The following is a 10,485-nucleotide window of genomic DNA, read 5'->3' as shown; positions in this document are numbered from 1 at the left end:
TGCTTTGAGAACGCCAGCTCTGCGTGATACAGGGGCGAACAATGAACATCGCACATATCCGAGTCAACAGCTTGAAAAAGACACACACACACACACACATATACACACTCGCGCACTCGAACATCTTTAAATCAACAGTCCCAATGCTTTCTGAAGTTGCACACTTATGAAACGTCCCATATTCATTTCCATCCCAACTGGAGCAGCTACAAATGTAAATACACCCATTTTAAAAGTATATTTTATTTTGTACAAACAATAGTGCATATGAAATATGTAAAATGCACATACAGTATTTACACAATGAATTTGAGTAAACCTGTAAATATTTCACTTTTTTTTCCACAGCAGATATCTTTATTCCATATGAACTTAGAAGTCAACATTAAACCAAAATTACATAATATGCACAGCTGGTCTTATAGTACATGATATTGTTAAGAACACATTCTCTGTAAACTTTCATCAAAATATTATAACCTGCACCACTTCGGCTAGTTAACCCTTCATGTTTGGATTCAAAAATGATTTTGCATTCAGTTCAACTGTCATGAACATGTTACAAATTATCAAAGTAATACCAACAAGAGTAAGATTTTATTGGTTTGGCGCCAAAAGTTTGTGAGGTCTGTTGCAGTCTGTAGCACATTCCAGGCTTTCTGATTGATTTTGATTGATTGATTGATTGATTTAGTTTGTTTATTTATTTGTTTTCTTTGAATTCAAAGCATCCAGTGATAAAAAATGATGACTGGATCTGGAAAACGGTTAATTTTAAAGTGACAGTACATATGTTACATGCACTTTCTATATAAAAACAGCAAAGTATGCAGAATTGCAAGCAACTAACCATGAAGCAAACCCTAACCTTAACCCTACAGTGTGTGTTTTTAATTAAATGACGCAGTACTTATTTGTGTAGTAACAATTTTACCTTCAAATAAAGAGTTAACACGGATCTTGATTCTACTGCCATGTTTCACCTTTACCCTTTAAATCCATTAAATCTATTTTGCATTTATGCATAGTGAATATTGTGACAAACCACCATGTTTTAACTTAAACAATGAATATATTTCATAATTAATCGTATAAATTGCCAATCTGTAATGTTACCTTTAAAAAGTGTAAAATGTGTATTATATGCCTATATTGCGGTGGTAATGCAGACCCAAAGTTGCATAGAAACTACAGCTAACAAACCATTTCCTAAGTTGCTTTTTCTTCTCCTAAACGGACATACATGTTCACAAGAATGTTTCTACTTGAAACTCTAACGCAAAGCTACATCAACGTGTCTGAAAGGGTTTGTGTTCAACAGCAGACAAAAAAAGATATTAGTCAGGCTGTTTCAGGATACTGTTGTTGGTAATGCAGGTGGATTCTGGTCAAAGAGCCTCTTCAAAAGTACATACCAGAGGTGGTTTAAAAGGAAAATATTTCTTTACAAACCACTTCAGACTGAGCTCAGACACAATTGGGTGATTCTAAATCCTTGCAGCAGTTTCTAACTATTTCACCGGTTGTGTCAATCACGGCCTAACAACTCATTAAACCCTAAATGTTAGCCTCAGTATAGTGCTGGCAGAACATCTGGATAGATAGCAGCACTGTTTGTCTCAATCATGTCCATGAGTTTTCTGAACTCTGAACTGAATCCATTAGGTCTGAACTTTTCTTAAGAGATGAATGTGTGTTTTAGTTTACTGATTCATTCGGCAGTGGAGCAGGGTTTGCGCTTAACTGGTTTTGCGCAAAATGATTATGTGACTTTATCCTGGTATGTTACATCCACTTCACACAATCCAGTCAGATCCTGATGGATGGAATCATGTCTCACCCTATATTTCTGTGAAACTCTTATTTGATCAAATCATAATGCCATTTGCTACGATTTCAAGATTCTCCAAAATATAACGCATTAAAATAGGTTGTGTAAAGAGCACTGCAACGACGATGAATTTTTATAGGTCAACCTGGAAGGTTGCATCACCTTGATTAAAAATTACAAGTGGGTATGATGTATTTTATGCAGTTGAAAAAAACAACTTTCGAAAGAAGGAAAGTATCTTGATTTTGTGTTAAACACAGACCTTTATCATGCATTTAACAAAAAAAAAAAAAAAAAAAATATGTTTAAAAACCCACTTACTTCAGGATGGGATTGCTGAGATGCATCTTGTTTTAGGGTTCTGGCCTACACAAATACATAATCCCTGCAGGACTCTATAATCTTTCAAGTTGACTTTAAAATTCATGTACAGTTCTGGCACTTTCAACATTCCCAAAGCTACAACTTTTCTAGAGTCTGACCTGTATTACAAAGGAGCTCAAAAACCAAACTCGAAACCCTATTTTGCATTTATTTTCTGCTCACGTTGTCCACTCTTGAAACCACCACCAGCCCAACTCTTTCAGATAGTCTCCATAGATGTTGAACCTCATAACATCAGGTTACCTTCTCGCTTATACTCACTAGCTCAGCTGGAGGCAAAGTTTAGCTTTGGATCAAAGTAACTGAGAGTGAGGACACTTCAGTCCAACAGTTCCCACGAACCTGTTGATACCGGCGTTCTGGGGACATGTTTGACTGTGCAGGACTGGCCTCAGTTTACCACAGACATCTCCGGGGGTCTCTGGTGAAAGCTCAAAGGCAGTCCCTGCATAGCGCCACCTGGCCGTGGAGGTAGTCTCTGCACGGACAAAGCCGCTGGTGTTTGGCGCTGACTCCAGCGCAACTGAACAGCAGCGGCTCCTTTTGCTGGAAACACTCTCTACTGTCCACTTGTACGGCCGGAAACACGTGGTTCTTCTCCGCTTCTAAAGACTCGCACTGAGCGTTAAGCCTGAAAAACACACATTCACACGATTTATCTGTTTCAAGGAACCACAGGTGAGAGAAAATGGGAAAAAAATGCTATCAGTGAATAGAGAACAATGACTAATCATTTTTACAGTGGCCTTGGTAACATGAATATACATTATAAATACAGTATAAATACATAAACAAAACAACACATTTGTGCCAAAATGCATATAATCCAGAAATGCTGTTTGTCTCTCACCCATTGAAGGCCTCCATATTGTTGATGAAAGGAAAGTAAGATGGCTCGCAGATTAGCCCGGCATCCTGGCAGGTTTTCACACAGGACGAGTCCTCTGAGGACAGGAAGAGCCGGAGGGCGCTGAGGGGTGGCCAGCAGGCCGGAGCAGTGATGTTCGGAGCCCAGATCAAAGCTGTGGAGTTGGGCAGCTGGAAGAAAGGACTGGGGGGATTCCCAGGCCATGATCTGGATTCATTGGCTGTAGGGAATGGACTGCTGTGGCGACAAAAATCCTGCAAAAACACACACTGACTGTGACTAAGACTGAAAAAAATCTTCGGAAGAGAGCCGTATAATAACTTGTCACTGATAGAGAATTTAAAGGTGCTGTATGTAGGATTGACAACTAGTGGTTGAACTAGGTATTGCAGTCCAAATTCAGAATATTGGAGAGTTTTTACTTTTATTTATTTTTTCACCCAGCCCCTACTGCTCAGACTTGACACTTGCACAGGTTGCCAGATTGACAACACCAACATAAATGAGCTCAAATGACAATTAATGAAATGCAAGAGGCTGTGTTTTTCACCAACGGGCAACCCAGAGTGCTGAAATAAAATTGGGTAAACTGGCAGTTGTCTTGCTCCACGGACCAAAACAAAGACATACATTCCATCCTGGAACACACATTTTCAAAGGAGAACAACTGATTGTAGAATTTTTATTTTTATTTTTTTTCAAATAAACTATGTTAATTTAACATGTTTCTTAAATATCTGCAAACATATTATTATATTTTTTATAGAATAATGTAATAATGTAAACTGCTATCTTACAACAATTTTGACATGGTTCATCCAGTCAGTTCTATCAGAATGTATAGTTTGTTTATAATTTTTATTTTATTTATTTTTTTATTTTTTTGCCAAAATAATAATAATAATAATAACAAGAAGAAGAACAGAGCCCAAAGCTTCCCACACACTATCGATTTAGTCAGGATAAATTCCCCAAAAAGCATGCTTTAGTCAAAAGAAAGACAAAATGACACCGCAAATGAGGCATATTTTTAGTACCATTAGCAATTGGACTGACAAATTATAGATAATTAATATTAAAATGTACTTTTTTATTTAATATTACATTCCTATTATTTTGTTGAGAATAAAAATATAAAAATGAATAAAATATAAAACTAACAATAGAAAGGCTTTTAATACTAACAAGACATAAGGCTTTTTTACACTTTGTCACCGCTGACATAACAGCAGTGTACAATTCTAATACACCAAATGGTATCATGCATTGGTTTAGACGCTAATATAATTATCTTTATAATTCTTCTTCTTGGTGTTTATAGTCTGCTTACCTCAAAAAAGCTCTATCATATACCTTCATCACTGTCATATGGCGAAAAATGGATCACATATTCAATAATCATTATTTCTCGTTGACCTCTATTTAACATTTTCCCCTTTAAAGAACTATTGTCTAATAAACTAATAAAATTAATACTCCCAAGGGTCTTGTAATTGTAAGGAGATACAATTATGCCTGTAATTGAAAGGAGTCATTTTAGTTTATGGATGTTATTTTCAGGTTTAAACTCAGAAAGGTGGGAGTGAGTGTTGAAGGTGTGGAACAAAGCATTCAGCGTAGTTCAGGTTCTCAAAAGTGTGCGTTTCACTTTATGTGCTCACATTCAATCCTCGAGGCAACTGACTAGCAAGCTCAGGCAAAAATATGCTTACGCTTATTCTCTTACATTTTTGTCTACGCGTGCATGTGTGTGTAACACAGATCATAGACTTGCACCACTCTCAGTTCACACACTATCTGTCCTAAATAATATACAACATAAAGAGAAGTGTGTCCCAAATCATAAAAAAATAAATGTCAGAATATTAAAGGCTCCTGCATGACAGTGTTGCCAGGTTCGCAGTTTTCCCAAACAATTAAGCTTATTTTGAAAATGCAGGTTTGCCTCTTTTGGCTAGTTATATATTATACCACAGCTGCCAAAAACTTGATCTGTTAACTATAGGAAAAATAAAAACTCGTCCTTTGTTGATCCTTGTGTGTTGATTCTTGGAAGGGATACCTGAACAATCTCGCAGTTATGAGAGTTTCACACATTCAGAGAATTTTAAGGCAAGCTAAATTTGACACATTAAACCATCTGTGCATTAAAGCTTGTGTGCAGACAAAACAAGAGGACGTGAAAATTCTTGACTGAGACCAGGATTAATTTTTCATTTATTGCATTAAGATGTATGCAATCTACAGTACAGTGTGGTTAAAAGAATTGGGGGAAGTGCACTTGCAATACACATTTTAAAGCAAAAATAAATAAATACATAATCTGCTACATCTATAATCTGCCAAATGCATCTATACGGCATTGACATACTTTATATGTCTTTAATAATAAGCATTAACATCACCATTTTCTATAAAGCTGCTTTAAAATGATGTGCATTGTGAAAAGCGATAAATAAATCGCCTAAATTTGACTTGACTTTTATGGATGGCCATGTCAGTTTATCGCATTGTGACAGATATATTTAAAACATTTCTCTTATGGGAATCCTGCAGCTGTCAATGTAATAGGAGAGGATAAAAGCAGCTTATTTTGTATTCCCTTTGGATGAGTTTTGAGTTGACTTTGTGCTGGATTTTCTTTCCTGGGACTTGGCAACCCTGCTGAATGATATACTTTTCCCAGTGCATGTTGTTGGGCTCTTGTTGTGCCATTTCCTCATGATTTCATGTTTCTGTGGCTCCAGAGGGATTATTTACATGGCATTTTTGGCTCGAGTGATTGGCTCAACAAAATAGACCAGAACTGATAATCCATTAGCAAAGATGACAAAATTGAAATAGTGTATTTCTGGATATTTCTGGAGCTTGTTAGCCAATGACATTAAGGCAAATGGATCAATTTCTTCTCAACCATTTATGGTTGTTTATATTTTTTCTTCAATAGTATTGTGCCTGAAATGCCTACTGTATGTACCTGATGTTGAATGTAAGCGTTCACTCTCTCCAGCATGCCCTCACATGTGTACTCATATGGTATAAATGGCTCCACCTGTGCAAACGGACAAATGACAACAGACACAGGCTGAAACTTAAGACAGTTTTACAACAATTTTCAAATTATGCACCAAACACAAATATTATTATTTGTAAGTGACCTACACCTTGTAGCACAATTGTTAGTTTAGCTAATTGTTATATATATATATATATATATATATATATATATACCTGTGTTGTGTTACATTGACTGCAACAGAACTGTAACAAAGAAAGCTAGTGTACCTTCTCTTTGAGAATATCTTGAACAGCCATCTCGAATTCTTGAGAGTTGTTGAAGTCTACTGTTATGACGTGGGGTTTGCCGATGTACTGTTCAGTGTATGGGTGCTGAGATGACACCTGATGAGAAGAAGAAAACATGAGTGCTAGCTATCATGAGTGCATCAGCTCCAGTTCATTTTCAAGTTCACAGCTTTGAAGATCTGAAAAGCAGCATTATATGAACAGCAGAACTGTGTGCCATTCAGAAGTGAATAGACTGTGCAGATGGCTATACATGTTTAAGGAGTACTAAACTTTAAGTTTGGAGAAAAATGTCCAGCAGTAAATATCAGGAATAATCACATACTTTAAAGACAATCAAAATTAATTATATAATACAATATAATATATTTAGCAAATAAATATAACTGCACTTACCTCTCTGGACGTGGGCTTCCCTCTGAAGAACTCATGGTTGAGGGAGCTGTGAGGGGGGCTGAACTTGGGCTGCAGGAACACACAGCCATTGGCTATTGCCTCTAAAGGGGCGGGACCTTCATAGGGAAAGCCAAACCCCAAGAAGAGCTGAGAGAAAATTAATGTTCAGGATTGTTAGGGTTATTAATTAATTACAAGTTTAATCAAATTACTACATATTATCATTAATCAAAACCCTGTTAATAACATGTATGAATATTTGATGAGGAAAGTACAAGCGTACAAGCAGTAATTGCTCTACTGGTAGGAAATCTATTAAAATGGAATTTACATAAAGGTCAAGGGGCATAATCTATTTTTAACACATTCATTTATTAAATATTTAAAGGGCTGGTTGACTGTTTTATTTTTTTTTTTTCAGTCTTAATTTTATTAATGTGGTGCAGTCTAACAAGTGCTAATCCTTCTAAAATTCACATAATTTACCTTTATTCCACATCGCTCTGTCCCCTCTCATTTGAATGCTAAGTTGAGTTCCTGTTTTTATGAAGCCCCCTCTCTCAGAAATCGGTTAGCTGGTTCAGTGTGCTTTGATTGGCTAAAGCCCTAGTGCTCCTCTGAACATCCCGCCCCTCAATTCAGCTTTATGTGCTCCGGTTGTAAACATTGGCATTGTCTATATTGCTTATCAATTTGAGCCTGATTGAGACGCAGAGGATATTAGTGAAGATTATTGTTCAGAACCTGTGAAAGCACGGCTCTTAATGGTATGTTTTTTTTTTTATTTGTTGTTGTTGTCTCGTACTTTTAGATAAGCTGTTATTTGTAAATGAGACTGCTTTGGTTACCTTTTAATATACGTTTTTATCCTGATTCAAGCTGTAATACAGCAAGACATCTGCACTCACGTCTATGTATAAAGCATCTCATAGCTATGTGAAAATGAGTGTATTCACTGAACTGATGATCTGAATGAGAGAGAGGTGCACAGCTTGTGCAAAGCAGGGAGACACCAGGGTCAGAATTGAGAACCGCTGCTTCAGAACATATGATTTTGAAACTTATGAATCCATTAGAATCATTTGAAGACATAATTGTGATTCATGAATACATTTTTACGTGCACCTCTAGTTTTATCTTCCACATTTCTAAAGCAGCACAACGTGACCCTTGTTGCATGTTCCCAGTGGCGGGGTTTATCTGGGTTCTTGACATAACAGACCCAGGAAGTAACTCGTTGTGGTCCCATATGTCCCATAATTGTGAATTATATATGTACTAAATGTGGTTTTGTAATACATTTTTAGACTGTTAATGTGTATTTTGCCAAAATCTTGTTGGAGGACAGGCTCTTTAGACCATGTATGAGACCAGTAATTATGCAGGTTACTAAACACTGAAAAGTCATTTTAAATGCATCATCTCTTAAATGTGAAAGTCCGTCATGCTGACAGTACCTTAGCCTTCCTCAGAAGCTGCTGTAGCTCCTGTTGGGGCAGTAAACCGTGGTTCCTGACAAATGCGGGCACCTCTGGGGGCCGCTGGGCCTCATAGTACACTGTCCCGTGGATGTCCATGTAACGGTGTAAGATGGTCAGCAGCTTCTCCTCACCCTACAGGAGCATAGAAAGCAAGAAGCAGATGAGCATTTCATTGATGCCTCCAACCTATGAGTCCCATATGAGATCCCTATTTACCTATTTATGAGTTCATAAATTGTAATTACAATGTCATGATGCAGTTCAGCATATATATATATATATATATATATATATATATATATATATATATATATATATATATATATATATATATAGCATATACATATATATGCTATTTTAGTATATATGCAAATATGTGCATTGCATTACATATTTGCTGTATCACTATTTAAACATTGTTCTGCCAAAGAGAATTATGGGAAATGTAGTTCCGTCTCACAAGGGAATGTTTTCTCAACCAGCTAAATGAATGGTATTTATTTTATTTATTTTTTTGCATGCATAATGTTTTTTTTTTTTTTTTTACGAACAGTAAATTAAACACAAACAAATTGTGCATTAAAGAGTGGATAGTTTCATGTCTGACTTGAGATCAGCACCATGGACAGTGCATATACAAATGCACAGGCTACAGATGGGAGCTGTGAAACTCACTCACCTCTCTGCGTACAATACAACGCAACAGCAGAACCACTACAGTTTTACATCAGCATTTCAGGTTAAGTGTTTAATGCTTTTAGCTTTGACAAAAACAAAGAGTCTGATCTGATGTAGCCAGAACCCCCACAGCAATAATTCACTCCTGTTGCCGTTCAATAAAGACCCCAGCAGAGCACAACACTTCATTTCTCCGTGTCTGTGTGTGCATAAAGGTTTTTTTTTTTTTTTTTTTAATGGTTTCTATGCATATTTGAGCACAGTAGCTGCACAATTCTGATTACAAAAGTTATACAAATGGTAGTGACTTAAAGAAGTATTTACAAGCTGGATTTTTTAAAATGACATCAAAACCAGCAAAGACACATTGACCATACATACTAGATTTATTCATGTCAAAGAGTCTAGCTCACAAGGTGATTCAAAAAATTAAAAAGAATTTTAGTAAAAAAAAGTGAAAATGCCAAAACACATCAGCATCCGCTTGCAAGATATATTGAGAGTATTACATCTTATATCTCACATCTTTAAGTAGTCATGACTACAGTCAATTTCACAATTGTCTCCACTCAGAGATTATTACATTTCTTACATTAATACAGATATGATGACTGAGAAACATGTAATTAAAATTAGCCATTAGTTCTCTCTCTCTCTCTCTCTCTCTCTCTCTCTCTCTCTCTCTCTCTCTCTCTCTCTCTCTCTCTCTCTCTCAGTGGTGGCTTCAAGTTAGTAGTATACAGTATTTCTTTTCTCAATAATTCTGCTGTTTAATTTATATAGCCCAGCAATATTCATAGGTACAGGTATTGTTAGGAGTTTATTTTACTATAATATTGGTGATTAAATTAGCATAAAGCTGATTGTGGACTTTTAGATTTACAATTTTTGGTATGCATTAAAATCTGACCCTTGCCCAGAAGTTTGACATCCCTATTTTTGACGTTTCTATTTTCACCTCATCACACACCATGTTCCCTAGAAAATGAAGAAAGTTCTCCTAGTAAAAGAAGGGTATGAATTATTTACAAATTGAAATCATTACTGCTTTAATAATTCATATATCTCCTCGGGCAAGTGTAACACCTAATTTCTTATATCACACCATTAAGAGTTTTGAGGCAAGGGCCTCCTCTTGAGAATAAACACACATTTGGCTATTTTCCTAAAGAACTGCTGCTTGCTCTCGTTGTTCTCTCATGCATGGTTTAACAAATAGAATACTGTAGTTCTTAAAACAAAGTGACTGCAACAGTTTAAGTTCTGGATATTTCTGACCGAATCATTCTTGGGTGAACCAAAATTAGTTCTCCTCTCAGGGGTAATGAATGTGCAATAGAAGAATAAGCGTAACAGATGACGTGCTGTTTCAAACAGCGGAGTGACATTTAGAAAATCAATGCAGGACCTCGTTAAGGTTCACATTAAAGATTTCTGTCTGTCTTCGGAAAAGTGGTGCTACCTTAATGACATCTCTGTATCGATCTCTGAATGCAAACGTTAGTTAAACAGCACTGAGGATAAAACATCATTATAGAAAT

At 36.3% G+C, this 10,485-nt stretch overlaps 1 protein-coding gene across 1 annotated transcript in view; it reads right to left on the bottom strand.

The window, feature by feature from the left end:
* Window positions 1–227: 227 nt before the first annotated feature.
* The window catches only part of LOC127953127 (alpha-1,6-mannosylglycoprotein 6-beta-N-acetylglucosaminyltransferase B-like), an 85,151-nt gene continuing 74,893 nt past the window's right edge, over window positions 228–10,485 (bottom strand). The window contains exons 12-17 of the mRNA XM_052552077.1: window positions 8,243–8,398; window positions 6,786–6,932; window positions 6,369–6,485; window positions 6,061–6,135; window positions 3,066–3,337; window positions 228–2,846 (exon numbers count right to left, since the gene is read on the bottom strand). Of these exons, the coding sequence (XP_052408037.1) occupies window positions 2,648–2,846; window positions 3,066–3,337; window positions 6,061–6,135; window positions 6,369–6,485; window positions 6,786–6,932; window positions 8,243–8,398 (966 nt within the window). The 3' untranslated portion in view covers window positions 228–2,647. The remainder of the gene's footprint in view (window positions 2,847–3,065; window positions 3,338–6,060; window positions 6,136–6,368; window positions 6,486–6,785; window positions 6,933–8,242; window positions 8,399–10,485) is intronic.

This window comes from Carassius gibelio, chromosome B3, assembly GCF_023724105.1.
Source record: "Carassius gibelio isolate Cgi1373 ecotype wild population from Czech Republic chromosome B3, carGib1.2-hapl.c, whole genome shotgun sequence".
Taxonomy (NCBI): domain Eukaryota; kingdom Metazoa; phylum Chordata; class Actinopteri; order Cypriniformes; family Cyprinidae; genus Carassius; species Carassius gibelio.
Note: the sequence above shows the minus strand (reverse complement) of the source record. Positions and strands in the feature narration are given on the sequence as shown.